This window comes from Gracilinanus agilis, chromosome 4, assembly GCF_016433145.1.
Source record: "Gracilinanus agilis isolate LMUSP501 chromosome 4, AgileGrace, whole genome shotgun sequence".
NCBI classification, from domain to species: domain Eukaryota; kingdom Metazoa; phylum Chordata; class Mammalia; order Didelphimorphia; family Didelphidae; genus Gracilinanus; species Gracilinanus agilis.
In genome coordinates, this window is record NC_058133.1 from 218940604 (window position 1) to 218959739 (window position 19136).

Sequence of the window (19136 nt, forward strand, 5' to 3'; positions counted from 1 at the left end):
CGACCTGTGGAAATTCTGCACTCTTTACCTTTTATCTGTTCTTTTCCAGTCTCATGTCTCCTGTCTCAGCAAGAACCTGAACTTCTTTGTCAGTGACCAAAGGAGTGGGTTCCTGGTTAAGACCCCTCACTAACTCTGTCAGGAAAGATTTCTTCATTTGTTTCATCATCAGATTTGCCAGTTGCCCCGGGGCTTTCATTGCATGGTTCCTTAGAGCCAAGAGCTTTGAAATATGATGGAATATGATTCTTGATTTGCTTTCAGTCTGGCTACACTGGCATTCAACCATAGACACTTTCTTTGTCCACCTGGACAACTTTCTTCAGTACTCACAAAGCTCATTTGTTTTCCTGAATGAGAACTTGCTTTGGCCCCACAGGGATGGCCCCTCATACATTATTAGGAGAACTGTGGCAACAGGGAGCCAGCAAGTGTCTCTTCAAGTGCTCATACCACCCTCTTCCTCTATATTTCCCCCCTAACTCAATCATGATGCAAGCCATGTACAAAACCATCTTCTCCCAACAGCTGCTATATCAAATTTAGGTATGATTTTAAAGCCAGAGATCTCTTAGTTTAGTTTCACTGTTCGGATGAAATGAGACACTTGTGAGTTACTGAACATTTAACAAAGAAGAAAGTTTACTTTGCCTGAACATAGCAAGTACATGTAACAGTGATCTAGATGTACTTCTGGTTTCTGTGAATGTGTTCCCTGTTATCTCGGTTGAAAATGTGTCTAGACATCAGGATATTAGTGACTCCCAAGTGTACCCACCAAATCTGAGAGCCCAGAGGGCTTGGGCTTTTTATGGCTCTAGGTCAGAAAGTAGCATTAGAGAAGTTGGAGCCAGTCTCCTGAGGAGAGAAGATTCACCAGGGGAGTGGGGCCTGAAAGAAGTCATATGGGGGTTGTTTGTGGGGAGAAAATGTGTCAGGATGAAGGGAGCTGCATTTGGAAGCTGTTGTTCTAACAAAGAGGCAAAACAAATACCAGTGAATATTACTTTATTTGGACCCTTGATGATCTCATTAGCCAAACATGAGAATCAATATACTTTCTTCCCTGATACTTGAGAGAAAACAAAATGTCATTCTTAGTCACCACAGAACCATTGAGGTTAGGAGCCTTGGTAAAGAGTGTTCTCTTGTCCAATAGTTAAAAAACTCTTAATAATACTTCCTTAATCAGTGTAATGCACAGTTTGTAGGTGCTTACCACACTTACCTCTCCTAATTCCTATAACGTAGAATGCACAATTCTCTTGTCCTGCTACCAGTCTGTACTCTTCATCCATATTAGCCTTACCCCTGGAGAATGTATCCTTCTCTGATGGAGCTTCTCTTCTATTGTATTTCCCAGAATTCTTATTTCCTTATAACTGTCCCTAATTATGTTAAACATACTTTCCTTAATCTTAGATTTCTCATATTCCTTCCATCTTCTTGCACCTATGAAAATGAAGGTCTAGGGAAGTGATGGTGAATCTTTTAGAAACAGAGTGCTGGGCCCCACTTCCACCTCACCCCACCAGACCCGGTGCAGTGCCAGCCTCCTACCTCCTGCAGAGACCTTGCTGCTCCTCCTCCACTGAGTGCTAGGTATACTCTACTCCCCATTTAAACCACACAGTGGAGGGAGAAAGCATTGAGCTGCAGGGTGGAGTGGTGGATGAAGTTAGGGATGTCCTCAGCAAGTGTAGAGAGGAGGAGGGGAGTGGCCTGAGTGCTCTGCTCCTCTCCAGCTCTGCTGCCTGTGAGTTGCCCACCTCACCCCCTGTGCGTTCCCATTCGCTGCTGGGCAGAGGGGTGGGGGATTGGAAAAATGTCATCAGGCATGGTGGAGAGGAGGAAGGAAGCAGCTTTACCCAAAGTTCCTCTGCCTTTCTAGTAACAAACTCTGGTGGGGGTAGGGAGGGAGGCTGTGTACCAACAGAGAATTCTGTGTGCTATCTTTGACACCCATGCCATAGGTTCACCATCACTTGTCTGGGGTCTCCCTCAGAAGATAATGAATCTCAGGCCATCTTCTTTACATATATCTTTTTGGATATATCTTTTCTTATACCCCACAACACATAGGAGGAGGAAGAATGGGCATTCTATATTTTTTGCTTCTTTCTATCACTTTTAGACTTCCTTTTGCAATCATCACTCTGCAACTTCTTTGAAGTTCATGGCATCCTTCTATAGTTCCTTTTCCAAATCTATCTATCAGGCATCTGTTGGATTTATACATTCATGGACACAGACACACACATACACACACACACAGAATGAGACTGAGATGAAAGACTTAGGGGTAGAGGCTTACCATGATTTTCACTTTGGAAATATGAATTTGGAACTTAGAGGATAAATTGGAAAAGGGAGAGATTGGAGACAGAAAACAATTATAAGATTTTTATTATAGTCTAGACTAGAAGTGATGAAAGACTAAACTAAAGTAGAGGCTTCATGACTAGAGAGAAGAGGATGGCTGTGAGATATTGGCAGCTGATTAGATGGGGGTGATGAAGGAGAAAGAAGAGTCAAAGATGCTTTCAAAGTGGCAGACCTGGATGAATGGAAGGATGGTGGCACCTACAATAGAACTAGAGACATTTGAAAGTGGAATAGATTTGGAGGGAACTATTAGTTCTCTTATAGAAATCTGTAGTATTTGAGATACTTTGGAACATATATACGGAGATCAGTTAATCAGTTTCTTTCTAATGTGCCAGACACTGTGCTAAATCCTAGGGTACAAATAAAAAGAATGAAATAATGTAAGAACTCTTAGAGTAGAAAAAATTTGTAATGAATGGAAAAACAAATATATGTTTAAGTATATACAACTTTAAGTTAATAAATACAAATAAATACTAAGTTAAATATAAGGTAGTTTGGAAAGGAGGAAAATAGCAATAGTAGAGAATTAGGAAAAATGTCATGTCAAAGATAGTGCTTGAATTGTGTCTTAAAGGAAGGTAGGGATTCTGAGAAAAAGGTTAGAGGAAGTGTATTATAGACACAGGGTATGTCCTATGCTGAAATATGAAAACTGAAGCTGGAGTGTCATAAGTTTGAAACAGAAGGACATTTTGCCTGGATCACAGCATATGGGAAGGAGCATGATTTCCAGGGTAGGTGGAAATATAGATTGGGACTAGGTTATGAAGGCTTTAAATGTTAAACAGAGAAGTTAAAATTTGATTGTAGAGGCAATAGGAAGCCTTTGACAATGACTGGATAGAAAACATGTGGTCAGATCTTTGCTTAAGGAAAATGATGTTGGCAACAAGTATTTAGGATGGATGGAATAATGAGAGATCTAACACCCTAGGAGACTGTTAAATTAAGTGAGAGGTAATGAGGGTCTGATCTAAGGTGTTGAAAGTTAAAAGGATGATGTTTCCTTCAACATAACAATCATGTTTGGAAAAAGGGAATTTGAGAGGGAAAGATGAGTTCACTTTGGGATTTATTGAATTTGGAACCCAAAATGACTGGAAATCAAAAGAGAAATGAAGTCTTGATATTTAAAAATAATTTGTCTGCATAGAGATGGTAATTAAACCCACGGGAGATGATTGCTGATGAAATCACCAGGGGAGGTTGTATTGAGAAAAGAATAGAGGACCCAGGACAGAGGCTTGAGGGGTACCTACACAATTTGTGGTAGGAGTATGATTATCTCTCAATAGAAATTGAGAAGAAATTTTCATACAAGTAGAAGGATATCCAAGAGATAAAAAGGTATGTGAATCTCTTCTTGTTCTGAGATGTGAGAAACCTGTGGTGGGTGAAGGACAAGATAGTCATTAGTTTCTTGGGGACTGGACTGAAATCATATTCCCTACCTAGAGTAGAACTTCACTCCATATCCCAGGAATGATATTCTATATTCAAAGAAAACCCTATCTATTCACCAGATCTCTGAAATTCCTCTCTTGATCTCTTCCTTTTCTCTCTTCTTCTTCTTCATATACCAGCCCTAGATGAGACCATCTAATCCTTTCCATATTTATTTCATAGTATTCCACTTGATTCACTCTCTTTTCTAAGACTTACTTGATATTTCCTAAACTTAATATCCTCAAACAAACTGTCCCTTTGTGTCCAGAATAAAGTTCCTTCTCACCTACACCTCTTAGAATCCTTTGCATCCTCCTTCAAATCACAGCTTGCATGTCACCTTCTATATGAAACATTTCCTAATTCCATTAATTATTAGTGCCTGATCCCTTGTCATGTAATCATGAATTTACTCATCCTTCTGCATGTTATAACTTTAGATTGTAAGCTTCTTGAGCACAGGAACTATTTTTGTTTTTATGTACCATTGCCTAGCACAGGGCCCCTATACATAGTAATAACTTAATAAATGTATATTAAATTAAATTGCAGATAGGCTTAAGTAGGAATCCATTGTGGGGGTGGGTCTTTGTGCTAAGCTTGGTGAATAATTGTCTCGGCATGACTTGGGTTGTACTGTGAAAAATTTTTACTTTTATTAATTATTGATATTTAATGATAAATTTTATTTTGATCAGATTTTATATTGTCCTCCTTTCCACCTTATCTATTTCCAAATATTTTACACATTTTTTGCCAAATAGGAGTACAGAATTTAATTTCTAGAAAATTTCAGAAATAAAAATATGTTCATACTCACATCCCAAATGATTGTCTCCAGCCAAATTAGAGACAGTTGTAACTGTTTTCTTTTATGTTTAGCAATGAAAATTTTTGAGTAAAAAAAACCTAATAAATAAAATGGTCCACTCTTGATTTGAAATTTTATTTTATAAAAGGGAACTCTTGGATGTATTCAGAAATTTTGGATGATAGATTTCTAGATTTTTATATTTTCTTTTGAGTTTTTTATATTTTCTTTCAATGCAGGTATTACTACTTGATGAACCAACTGCAGGAATGGATCCTTGCTCACGTCATATTGTTTGGAATCTCTTGAAATACAGAAAAAATAATCGTGTAATAGTACTTAGTACTCATTTTATGGATGAAGCTGATATTCTTGCTGGTGAGATTTTATTTATTTTAAAGAAAAAAGAAGGTGTAGATTATGGGTGCTAAGGAAACGGGCATTATGAGGAATAGGTAAGGAGGCTTAAAGACTAAGAAAATTAGTGAAGAATATTTACTATAGGCCAGAGTTTTTAGCCTAGTTTGTATGGATCAAAGGATATAGGTTCAGGAACTGGTATGGTAAAAATTATATCTTTATTTTCATAAACTTCTAATATAAATTCATCATTGTGTTCCAATATGAATATAGACAACAAAATATTCCGAGGAGGGGTCATAAGCTTCAACAGACTGCCAAAGGGGTCTGTGACACACAAAAAAAGGTGAAGAAATTATGTTTTGTATGAGCAAGCAATTTTTCTACAGTTTAGATTTAATAGCAAAAATAGTTTTTAATAAATTAGGAAACAGTAATTAAAATTCAATAATTTTTGCCATTTTTTATATCTCAGATGTCACTAATCTCTTCATCCACTCTCTCTGTTAAAGTCTAATATTTTTGAGGGGTTTTAAAATATGTAATTATGAAAGTGAAAATAACAAGTACTATAGCATAGCTGTCTTGAAAGAAATTTCTTAAATTGTAAATTTCTTTACAGATAGGAAAGCTGTGATATCACAAGGAATGTTGAAATGTGTTGGTTCTTCTTTGTTTCTCAAAAGCAAATGGGGAATTGGCTATCGACTAAGGTATTATTTTAAACATTTTACTCTCAATGCAGCCAAATTGTGTGAATTCAAAGCAATCTTGGTTTAAAATGCACTGTTTTCCTAGTGTACTGGGTAATAAACATCATTATGATTTCTGTGTATTCTTTAGCATGTACATAGACAAGGATTGCGTCACAGAATCTCTTTCATCACTGGTTAAGCAGCATATACCTGGAGCTAACTTATTACAGCAGAATGACCAACAACTTGTCTATAGCTTGCCTTTTAAAGACATGGACAGATTTTCAGGTATTTACTTATTTTTACCATTTCTTGACTGATTAGCCCTATCTATGATACTGAGTTCAGGTTCAAGACTAAAACAAAACAAAATTTCACTCTAATTTCCCTTACAATATTTAATAGTAGCATAAGTAATGTTCTCTAGTTTTTTCTTTCTCTAATGAATTCTTTACCCATAGCACTACATGAAGTAAATAAAAATTGTCCCTTGGTCCTTTGTAGTACTTTTAAGTAAGTGGTGGGATGGGGCTAAGAATCAATTTTTAGACCATCTGTGTACATATTAACTAAACAGTAGATACTTTAATTTTTAGATCATCATCCATTGACCTCTGAATTGACATAATATTTCAAAACTGAATGATAGCATTAATATAGTCTTTACAATAAATGAAATAAAATTGTAATTAAGTAGAAAGATGGTTTATTGAATATCCTTAGAGATATAAATACACAAATTGACTAAGTTGTTTTCATTATTTTCCTAAAGAAATATAATTTCATGAAATACTTGGTTATTTTACATTGACGTGCTCTTGATAAAACCTAATCAAAGATTAACATGAAGATGATAGCTGCTTCTATAGCAACATCTTAAGTAAAGAAGGAAGAGAAACCTATAAAGAACTTTACAAAATCTTCTAATCACAATTTCCATCTTTTTTAAATTTAAATTTTATTTATTTAGAATATTTTTCCATGGTTACATGATTCATTTTCTCTCCTTCCCCTCTTCACTCTCCCCCTCCCAGAGATGAGAAGCCATATTATTCATATTTATATAATAGAGTGATCTTTTGAAACTAAAACTCCCAATCATATACTCATATAAAAAGTGACAAATCATATGTTTTTCTTCTGTGTTTCTACTCCCACAGTTCTTTCTCTTGATGTGGATAACATTCTTTCGCATAAGTCGCTGAGGATTTTCCTGGATCATTGCATTGCTACTAGTAGCAAAGTGTATTATATTTGATTTTGCCACAGTGTTTCAATTTCTGTGTAGAATGTTTGCCTGGTTCTGCTTTGCATCAGTTTATGGAGGTCTTTCCACTTCATATAGAAATCAAGTGGTTCATCATTCTTTATAGCACAATAGTATTCCATCACAATCATATACCACAGTTTGTTTAGCCATTTGCCAATCAATGGATAACCCCTCGTTTTTCCAATGTTTTGCCATCATGAAAAGCATGACTATGAATAATTTTGTATAAACATTTTTCCTTACTATCTCTTTGGGGTACAAACCCAGTAGTGGTATAGCTCTATCAAAGGGCATGCATTCTTTTAAAGCCCTTTGGACATAATTCCAGATTGCCTTTTAGAATCAGTTCACAACTTCACCAGCAAACCATTAGTGTCTCAATTTTGCCACATCCCCTCCAATATTTATTGTTTTCCTTTACTGTAATATTGGCCAGTCAGCTCGTTAAGAGGTGGTACCTCAGAGTTGTTTTGATTTGCATTTCTCAAATCAGAAGGGAGTTAGAACACTTTTTCATGTGATTATTGATAGTTTTGATTTTTTCATCTGAGAACTGCCTATTTCTATCCCTTGACCATTTGTCAATTGGGGAATGCCTGATTTTTTTGTAAATTTGACTTAGTTCCTTATAAATTTGGGAAATTAGACCTTTGTCAGAGAGTTTTGTTATAAAAATTTTTCCTAATTTGTTGCTTTCCTTCTAATTTTGGTTGAATTGGTTTTGTTTGTACAAACCCTTTTTAATTTAATATAACCAAAATTATTCATTTTACATCTTATAATGTTCTCTGTCTCTTGCTTAGTCTTAAATTCCTTCCTTATCTATAAATGAAATAAAAGTACCCGACAGGTATACTATTCTATGTTCTCCTGATTTACTTACAATTTTATGTTTAAGTCATTTATCCATTTTGGATTTATTTTGGTATAGGGTGTGAGATGTTGATCTAAGCCTCATTTTTCCCATACTGTTTTCCAATTTTTCCAGCAGTTTTTTGGCAAATTGTGAGTTCTTATCCTAAAAGCTGGGATCTTTGGTTTTACTGAACCCGAGGGTGCTGAGATCATTTACCTCAAATCTATTCCATTAATCCACTCTTCTAGCCAGTACCATATTGTTTCAATGATCAGTGCTTTGTAGTACAGTTTAAGATCTAGTACTACTAGGCCACCTTTCTTCACATTTTTTCCCATGATTTCCCTTGATATTCTTGATCTTTTGTTCTTCCAGATAAACTTTATGATTTTTTTCTAATTTAGTAAAAATGTTTCTTGGTACTTTGATAGGTATGGCACTGAATAAGTAAATTAATTTGGGTAGGATTGTCATTTTTATTATGTTAGCTTGTGTTACCCATGAGCGATTAATGTTTTTCCAGTTGTTTAGATTTAGTTTTAATTGCGTGGAAAGTGTTTTGTAGTTTTGTTCATATAGTTCCTGTGTTTGTCTTGGCAAATAGATTCCTATATATTTTATATTATCTAGGGTGATTTTAAATGGAATTTCTCTAACTCTCTTGCTAAGATGTGTGGGAAATATATAGAAATGCTAATGATTTTGTATCCTACAACTTTGCTAATTAATTGCTAATTAATTATTTCTACTAGCTTTTTAATTGATTTTTTTAGGATTTTTTAAGTATACCATCATATCATCTGCAAGGAGTGATAGCACGGTCTCCTCATTGCCTACTTTAATACCTTCTATTTCTTTTTCTTCTCTAATTGTTACCAATAGTGTTTCTAGTACAATATTAAATAATAGACGTGATAATGGGCATCCTTCTTCACTCCTGATCTTATTCGGAAGGCTTCTAACTTATCCCCATTGCAGATGATGTTTTCTGATAGTTTTAAATATATACTGTTTATTATTTTGAGTAAAGGCCCAACTATTCCTATACATTTTAGTGTTTTCAGTAGGAATGGGTGTTGTATTTTGTCAAAGGCTTTTTTGGCATCTATTGAGTAATTGTGATTTCTATTGTTTTGGTTATTGATATGGTCATTTATGTGAATGGTTTTCCTAATATTAAACTATCCTTGCATCCCTGGCATAAATACCCTCTGGTTATAGTGAATAAGCCTTGTGATAACTTGCTGTAGTCTCTTTGCTAGTATTTTACTTAAGATTTTTGCCTCTATCTTCATTAAGGAGATTGATCTATAGTTTTCTTTCTCTGTTTTTGGTCTTCCTGGCTTGGGAATCATTACCATATTTGTGTCATAAAAATAACTTGGTAAGACTCCTTTGCTTATTTCATCAAATAATTTGTATAGTATTGGGTTTAGTTTTTCTTTAACCGTTAACTTGTGAATCCATCTGGCCCTGGAGATTTTTTCTTAGGGAGGTCCTTGATGGCTAATTCAATTTCTTTTTCTGAGATGGGATAATTTATTCTATTTCTTCTTATATTAATCTAGGCAATTTATATTTTTGTAAATGTTCACCCATTTCACTTAGATTGTCATATTTATTGCCATATAATTGGGCAAAATGGCTCATAATAATTGCCTTAATTTTTGCTTTATTAGAGGTCAGATCACCCTTTTCATCTTTGAATCTGTTAGTTTGATGCTTCTTCCTTTTTGTAAATTAGATTAACTAGTTCTTTATCTTTTTTATTTTTTTTTCAGAGTACTAGCTCCTAGTCCAGTGATGGCCAACCTTTTGAGCTTGGTCAGTCAAAATTTGCCAAAAAACTGAGCATAACTTGGGTGGTGTGTCACTTCGAGAAAAAAACCATAATTTCCTGATATTTATAGTTGAATAACAAGAATGTATAATTGTAATATATAACTGTATTTAATAAACCAAAATAGGTATATTAATATAGGTAGAATTGTCATCTATATTGCACAGAATGCCTACACTACTCTACAGCAAATGTTTATCCTTGGCATGCGGCCCCATACTTCTCTGTATGTGGCTGCATGAGGCCATGCATCGTCGAAAATGACTGTCAGTGCTGACACGCATGTCATAGGTTTGCCATCACCATCCTAGTCTTATTTATTAGTTCAATACTTCTTTACTTTCAGTTTTATTATCTTTTGGATTTTATTTTAGGATTTCAGAATGTTATCTTTAGGATCTTTAGGATTTCCAATTTAGTTTTTGTCTGGGGATTTTTAATTTGTTCTCTTTATAGCTTTTTAACTTGCATGTTTAATTCATTGATCTCCTCCCTCTCTATTTTGTTGATACAAATTTTTCCCTGAGTACTGCTTTGGCTGTATCCCATAGATTTTTCAATGTTGTCTTCTCATTGCCATTCGCTTCTATGAAATCATTAATTGTTTCTATAATTTATTCTTTGGTCCACTAGTTTTAGATTATTTAGTTTCTAATTAATTTTAAATTTGCCTTTCCATGAGTCCTTATGATTTTTATTGCATTATGATCTGAAAAAATTACATTTATTATTTCTAATTTTCTACATTTGTTTGTGATGTTTTTATGCCCCAGTACATGATCAATCTTTATATGTGTGCCATGTGCTGTAGAAAAGAAGGCATCTTTTTATCCCTATTCAGTTTTCTCCAGATATCCATTAACTCTCATTTTTCTGGCATTTCATTCATTTCCCTTCTTTCTTATTTATTTTTTGGTTAGATTTAAATAGTTCTGATAGGGGAAGATTGAGTTCCCCCACTAATATGATTTTACTATCTATTTCCTCCTTTAACTCCTTTATTTTCTCCTTTAAAAATCTAGATACTCTACCATTTGGTGTATATATGTTGAGTTCTGATATTTCTTCATTTTATCATGATTTAATTATCTTCCTTATCTCTTTTAATCAAATTTATTTTTAATTTAGCTTTGTCCGAGATCATCATCACTACTTCTGCCTTCTTTGTCTCAGTTGTAGCCCAATATATTCTGTTCCAGCCTCTCACCTTTATATGTCTGTGCATGTCTACCTGCCTCAAGTGTGTTTCTTGTAGACAACATATGATATGGTGGAATTCTGGTTTTTAATCCATTCTGCTATCTGCTTTCGTTTTATCGGTGAGTTCATCCTATTCACATTCATAGTTATTATTACCATCTGTGTATTCCCCTCCATTTTGACATCTTCCTTTAATCCTAACCTTTCTCCTTTCCCTCTAACCTTCCCCTCCTATGTTTCACTTTTAGTCAGTCTCCTCCCTTTCCCCTGACTTATTTTATTACCCTTCCCACCACCTCCCTTCTTATTCCCCTCTTAATATAGAGCCTTTTGAACACGCCATCCAACCTCTCCCTCCTTTGTATTGCTTCCCTTCCTACCACCTTATTTCTTATTGCCCTTCTACTTCTCTATAGAGCAAGAGATAATTCTATAACCCAATGAATCTTACTGTTCCTCCCTATCTTAGTCAATTCCAATGAGAGTAAGGTTTAAGTATTACCTATCACCAAAGTCTTCCTCCCTTCTATTATATTGACCTTCTTCCCTCTCCCTCAGCCCTCCCCACAGCATGCTTCTTTATGTAATATATTTTACTCCTTTTTACCTTTTTCCCATTTATCTTAGTATTATCCTCTTTTTCACCCCTAGTTTTAAATTTTTTTGGACATATCATCCTAAACAGCTTACACCTATATTTCTTCTAGCTACTCTGATAACGATAATAATTATTAAGAGTTACAGAGATCATCTTTGATATAGAAACACATGCCATTAGCCCTTATTGAAGCCCTTAATTTTTTCACTTTATTTACCTTTTTGTGCTTCTCTTGAATTCTGTATTTGGACATCAAATTTTCTGTTTAAGTTTGGTCTTTTTTTTCAGGAATGCTTGCAAATTTTCTATTTTATTATATGTCCATACTTTCCTCTGAAAGTTTCTATGAGGAGTTGATTCTTGTTTGTAGACCCAGTTCCCTTGACTTCCATAATATCATATTCCATGCCTTCCAGTCCTTCAGTGTGGAAATTGGAGAGAATTTGTGTAATCTTGACTAGGGTTCATGATATCAAATTGTTTCTTTCTAGCAGCTCATAGTATCTTCTCCTTGGCCTAGGAGTTCTTGAACTTGGGTATAACATCCATGGGAGTTGTCATTTGGGAGTTTAATACAGGAAGTGATCTGTGGATTTTTTTCAATCTTTATTTTACCCTCTTGTTCAAGAATAACTGGGCAATTTTCTTGTATAATACCCTGTAGTATGATGTTTAGCCTTTTTTTTTTTTGGTCATGACTTTTGGGTAGTCCAATAATTCTTAAATTTTCTATCATTGATCAGTTTTCTGTCAATTGTTTTCTCATTGAGGTATCTCATATTTTCTTCTATTTTTTCATTCTTTTGATTTTTAAATTAGTTTTTGTTTTTTTGTGAAGTCATTAGCTTCTAATTGCCCAATTCTATTTTTAAATATTGAATTTATTCCTCAACTTTTTGATTCTCCTTTTCCTTTTGGTCCATTTTTCTTTTCAAGTCATTCTCTCATCTTTAGATTTCTTTGCCTCAGTAGTTCAATTCTGACTTTCAATGACTGTTTTAAAGATTTATTTAAAGATGACCTATTTTTCTTTTTACACTACCATTTTCCTTTTGCCATTTTTCTTTAACCTCTCTCACTTGATTTTTAAATTCCTTTTTGAGCTCCTCCAGAGCCTATATCCAATTCTCTGTTTTTGTTTTTGTTGTTGTTGTTGTTGTTTGGAGGATTTGCTTGATGTTCTCTGAATTTCCTCCATTGGTTTTGCTCTTTGCTTCTTACGTCCATAGAAACTTTCAATTGTTACTTTATTTTTTATTCTTCTTTACTCATTTTATTTACTTTAAAAATTTATTTATTTTTCCTGCTGTATGGATTATAGACTTGCCCCTGTGTTGATTTACTAAACCAGAGTGTTTGAGCTCCTGTGCTTTGGAAGATATGGAAGGATTGTTGGAGAGAATTTGAGCTTTTGGTGCTCCTAAGCTACCATCTTGGCTCTGCCCCAGAAATACACATCTTGATACTTGATGACTTTGATGGGAAAGTGGGGAATATGGTAGGACAGATAAAAGTTTGTTGGAAAGTATGGCTTACACATTTGAGTTTATAAGAATCCATGGGTTTGTAACCAACAGAGAAACCTCATGTTTTATATCACAAACACTTATAAGGAGATTTGGAAAGTGCTAGATATGATGAACACTGAATGACATCAGAAACAATAATGTTGACTCCATCTTAACATATAAAAAGTATCTTTTATTGATATGGGAATATTATCAGAATTAATTTGACTATAGTCAGACAACTGAATAGTTAGAACCAAAGTCAAAATTACCAACACTTTAGAAGGACAATGATGAGAAGACATTGCAAACAATTGCAACATCTTCAATCTGACATTTTAAAATGAGTTTTTAGTGTTAAAAAATGAAAACTTAAGCACTTTATAATTTTCCTACAAAAATTTAACAGATATGTAACAGTTGCTACCCTAAGGAGTCCAAACAATTCCACCAACTTGTTCTCCTTGCCAAGCAAAGAGTCATGGTAGCCAAGGACAATACTTGGTTTATAGTGAGATAACTGAAAACCTTGATATTGAGGCCCTGAGTTAACAAAGACCAGATACAGTCTTAGATAGATTAGTATCTCTTTATTGACTTGTGCCTCTATGCAGGAAGGAATACACATTCAAGAGAAAAGAGAATGCTGTCTTTTCTGTTTTGTTTTTCTTACAATTGAAATCTTTACTACATTTGATTTGAATGGACTGGGTAGATCCTGGTCATATTTCCTATACAATATAAATGCTGCTGCTACTACTCCCTTAAAACTATTCAAGAAGGGGTAGTTGACATCTAGACCCTCTTCCCATCTTATTCTTTAACCTTGTTCTGGATTGAGAGAATAGACCCAGAACTGGAACCAGACCCAAATCTCTGTTTCACTCCTTGGTTTCTGCCTCTGTAGTTTAGGGACCCAGTGCAGAGCCTGGCTTTGATTCCTTTTCCTTGAACTAAATTATTAGCTGCATGTTGGAACCTCCCCCCCCCCCAAAACCCCCCCACCCCACTACTGCCACAGGATATCAGAGTTTGTGTCTAATACAGAGCCATGTCATGTACTGCATAAGCATCTCTAACCCATTTCTATTTCCTTATGTAGTCACCTATAGGGAGCTGACTTCATTGCTGTGGTTCTGACAGTAGGGACTAAGATGCCCCGGCTTCAAGGTCTGTTTACTGGAGATCACATTAGCTTCAGGCTCCCTGCTTGTGCTCTTGACCAGAGTCCCTACAGGCTTTTAGCTCTTTTCTTTTGAACTTTTAGACTAGGTGGAAGAACCTGCTTGTGTTTCCCTTTGATTTTATTGGAACCTTACTTGATAAATTGCCCTTTTAAATATTTCCTGAGCAGTTCTGAGGGATTTATGAAAAGAATGCTATCCGTATCTAGAGAAATAATTGTTGGAGTAGGAATGCAGAAGAAAACATAATTTATCACTTGTTAATTTGGGTATATGATTTAAGATTTTGGTCTTATAAGATTAGTCTTACAAAAATGAATAATATGGAAACCGTTTTTTATGATAATGCATGTATAATCCAGTGGAATTGCTTGCCATCTCTGGGAGGGGGGAAGGGGAGACAGGAGGAGACAACATGAATTATATAACAATGGAAAACTTATGCATAAATTTATTCCTGGAATAAAATAAATTAAAAAATCTAAAAAACATTAGCATGGTAGACAATAAATAAATATTTCCTGAGATGTTTCTGAGTTCAATTAACTTTTAAAATCTTTCTTGTCATTATCTTGTTGGAAGTTTGAAATACTTTAGATATAAAGAAGTATATTAATTTCTGGAGGAGATAAAAGCCTAGTGGAAAGGGGAAACTTGTCTTAATTATATATGGGCTTGAATGCAAGTCCTTTGTGTTTTATATCATATTAAATAAAGTAATTTCTTTATTTGATGTCTTTTGCTACCTGTTGCAGAAAGAGCTGCTTTTTTGGTAGGGAGAACTAAACACAGCATAAACCATAATCTAATTGTTCCAAGAGGGAAAGCAAGCCAATTTCTCATTTTTTTTCAGGGGAAATCCTAGATTGGGAATGAACTGAAAAGAAATTACATAGTAGATCCCCACTAAACCTCATCCTTATGAATGTATAACTTTAGTTCTGGGCAGTAGGAAGAACTTGATATATTATAAGCTGTATAGCTTTTTATAAAACAGAGAAAAGAAGAAGCAGCAAAAACCCTCTTTGCCTCAATTTTCTCATCTGTAAAATTAGCCAGAGAAAGGAATGAGAAATCATCTAAATATTTTTCCCAAGAAAATTCAAGTGAGATCATGAAGAACTGGACAGAACTGAAGAATAATAACAAAAATCTGGTAACAATTATATAATGATTTCAGTAATCAGTAATGCATCTCTAAGGACTGGGTTTTACTTGACCAGTTCTTTTCTCTCCTTCCTTTTAGGAGAAATAATAATTTATTTTGTTTTCACAGTGATATATTTGTTTACAGGCTGCTTGATAAACAAATTTTGGTATTGAAAAGGCCTTAGAGACCATCTGATGCAATTCTTTTGTTTGAGAGATGAGGAAATTGGAGTTGGGAGGTTAAGAAATGCACTCAAGATCACAAAATGGTTATTAGAAGATCCTGGGGCAGTTTGTAGAGACTGAGTTTAATATTCTCACTGTTTTATAGTTTTGCTTCTGAGAGAAATTTATAGAGGCTGGAAGATTAGTGTTCTTAAGTAAACAAGATTTTTTAAATTTCTGTTTTTAGGCTTGTTTTCTGATCTAGACACCCATTCTGATTTGGGGGTTATTTCTTATGGAGTTTCCATGACAACCTTGGAAGATGTGTTCCTAAAGCTAGAAGTTGAAGCAGAAATTGATCAAGCTGGTAAAAAAAGCCTTAACTTCTCTGACAACTCAGAACCAGAAATTCAATTCAGTTTAACTAATGTTAAAATACCTGCTATGTGCAAGATATTGTGCTAATAATAATAAGCACTGGGGATTCATGGACAAAATGAAAAACCCTCCCCTCAGAGAAATTGCATTCTATCAAGGGGACACAATATGTGTACAGATGAGTAAATGCAAAGTAAATATGGGAGGGATAGACTGCTAACAACTTGGAGGATCAGGAAAGACTTCATTTAAAAAGTGGCATTTGAATTGGGGATTCTGAGAGGAATTAAGTAGGTAGTAGTGTTAGATAAGTATCATGATGTTACTATAAATGCAACTTGGCCACTTTATATTTTGATAAATATACTATAGCAGGAGAATATACAGAATTTGCTTCTATGCTTCTTTTGGAAGACTAGGCCCATACCATAGTTCATTTATGCAAAGGACATTTTCCCCCCAGGAAGGTCTTGAGAAGGCATGAATTTATTTAGTCTGTTAAATGATACTTTTATGTTCAAGTAGTATTCAAGGTTAGTATGTGTTCATTTGCCTTGGGTACTATAACATGAATTTTTTAAGATTGGTGAGAAGTTAGACTTTATAACATGTAAAGTCTCTTTGATTAGAATTAGTAGGGGGAACATAATCCAAATACCCTCTGGAGACTTGTTTATTTCATTAGAAGATAGTAGTGGAAGTGATTATGCACTCACATTTTAAAACTTTTAGTTGCATTTTATAATAAAAAGGCAATGTGTTAGTTTTTGGTTCAAAAACCTCTCCATTTTGTTGCCAAGTTTAATCATAGGTGGTTAAGAGATAATTTGATAATTTTGCTTTTTAATTGAAGCACTAGTGTAATCATTCATTTTAGAAATATGTATTTTAAATATTGTGTAATTTCATGTACATCAGAATTTGAAAGATCTTACATTAATATTCTTTGATTTTGGCCAGCTGAAGATTTTGAGAATAAATTCATTTTTCGCTGTGCTCATTAAAGTGTTTACAGGACCTTTTTATTTCCTTGGGAGAAATATAACACTTAAATAAATTTTGTTTTTTTTTCTTTTGGTATATAGATTATAGTATATTTAGTCAGCAGCATTCAGAGGAAGAAACAGATTCAAAATCTTTTGATGAAATGGAGCAAAGCCTACTTATACTCTCTGAAACCAAAACATCCACCGTGAGCACTATGGCTCTTTGGAAGCAACAAGTATATATGATAACAAAACTTCATTTCCTTACTTTGAAACGTGAAAGTAAATCATTGAGATCTGTGTAAGTATAATCATCCCTTCTGCCTGAATTTATTTAAAAGTGGTATACACTCACCTTATCTTCACATTTTTAAAATGTAGAAAATGAATCATAAGTTTTGAAAGCCTGAAATAACTTCTAGTACGTATTATTAAGAGATAAACAAAAATACTGTTCTGCTTACAGTTACTTCAGTTAATTGACCACTAGTAATCTATATCATTACTTGATATATAAGATGAAGTGATCCTACTTTAAGGAACTTAAAAAAAACCAAACCTTGCCTTCCATCTTAGAATCAATACTATATATTGGTTCTAAGGCAGAATAGCAGTAAGGGCTAGACAATAGGGGCTAAGTTGCTCTGAGATCTTTTATTTGAGCCCCTGAAGGGCTCTGGTCAATTTCCCCCTGCCTGGGCCTGGGACTGCTACCTTCCTTTCCCTTCCTCTAACTTCTTTTCTCCTTTCTACCATTCCTCCAATCCTCCTACCTTCCCCTCTTCAGCCCCCTCACAGTTTATGGTGACCTTCAGATGGACCTGAACCTGGCTGCCTGACTGTCTGCTTACTATCCTACCTGCCTTAATGCCCTTCAGGGGCCCAAATAAAAGATCTGAGAGCAATTTTAGGATTTAGAATAGCTGGGTTTTATTTTAATTAGAAAAGGGAAGGTCTAGGAAAAACTAGGAGGTAGATAGAGAAGACCCTCCAGGGTAGCTCCAGGGTAGAGGGAAAAGGCCCCAAACTTTCTCCTTTATACTTTCTCTGACACCTCCCACAAAGGAAGTGGGAGGTGTGAGGGGAAGTTGTAGCAGAGAGAGTCCTGGGAGTTGTAGTCTCCCAGGGCTTATGATAATTCCAAATCCTCCCTTCAACCCCCTCACGCAATTCAGAATCCAGTGCTTCAAATATTCCTTGTTGTTCATCATAATTTTTTTTAGCCTCTTCATCTTTTTTACAGTGTTTACATTATTTTTAATCTCTTTTGATCCTCACAATAATCTCTTGTGTTAAATAAAGAAGTTATCGTCATCCTTCTTTGATAGATGATTAATACAGGTTCAGAGAAGTTAGGAAATTTCCTCAAGCATACATTTTTAAAGACTGATCTACAACTTAGTTCTTGTAACTCTCAGCCCTGTATTCTCTTACAAAACAATGTGGGATAGTGAAAAAAGGCTGGACTTTGAATCAGGAAATGTGGAATCATATCACAACTCTGACAATTAATAGCTGTTCAACTGGGAGTAAGTCATTTCACTTCTTGAGTCTTAGTTGATTTATCAGTGAGATATTGCTAACTCAGAGAATTATTGTGAGAAAAAGTTTATGAATCATAAACCACTTTGTGGATTGGAATTCTTATTTATGTCACAGTATTCAGCAACCAAATGTCTATAAGGTATCACTTATAAGCATTCCCTTTATGAAATAAAATCTATTAAAAACCTTCATTCAAATTGTCCTGTGGCTTCTTTCTTAAATTTTTTTGTAATTTATTAATTTTTACTGAATATATGTAATAACAAATGTCCACATAAGTTTTCTTAAGTTATATAATCCAAATTGTTTCCCTTCCTCTCTTCCCAATCTCTGTGCTGTCAGGCAATTCAATCAGGGTCATACATGTATTATCTTGCAAAACATTTCCATATTGTTCATTTTTATGAATGAAAAATATAAAACCAAAACCTCAAAACAAAATCCTGTAAGGATGAGATTTATTCTTACAAACCCAATTAGACAAGTGGAAAATCACATGCTTTTATCTGCATTCCCGACTCCATTCTTTTTTATAAGTTCCCCAGAATTGTCCTGGATCATTGTATTGCTGAGAGTAGCTAAGTCTACCACATTTGATCATCCCATGATTTTGCTGTTACTGTTGACAATGTTCTTCCTGGTTCTGCTTATTTCATTCTGCATCAGTTCATGTAGATTTTTCCAGGTCTTTCTGAAATCATCCTGTTCATTATTCCTTATAACACAATAGTATTCCATCACCATCATATACCAT

The 19136-nt window shown here is 34.6% G+C and overlaps 1 protein-coding gene across 1 annotated transcript in view; it reads left to right on the forward strand.

The window, feature by feature from the left end:
- Positions 1-19136, forward strand: part of ABCA5 (ATP binding cassette subfamily A member 5) — a 172899-nt gene that overhangs the window by 77390 nt on the left and 76373 nt on the right. Inside the window, exons 15-19 of the mRNA XM_044672184.1 lie at positions 4888-5026; positions 5631-5721; positions 5852-5991; positions 15721-15840; positions 16937-17138. Of these exons, the coding sequence (XP_044528119.1) occupies positions 4888-5026; positions 5631-5721; positions 5852-5991; positions 15721-15840; positions 16937-17138 (692 nt within the window). The remainder of the gene's footprint in view (positions 1-4887; positions 5027-5630; positions 5722-5851; positions 5992-15720; positions 15841-16936; positions 17139-19136) is intronic.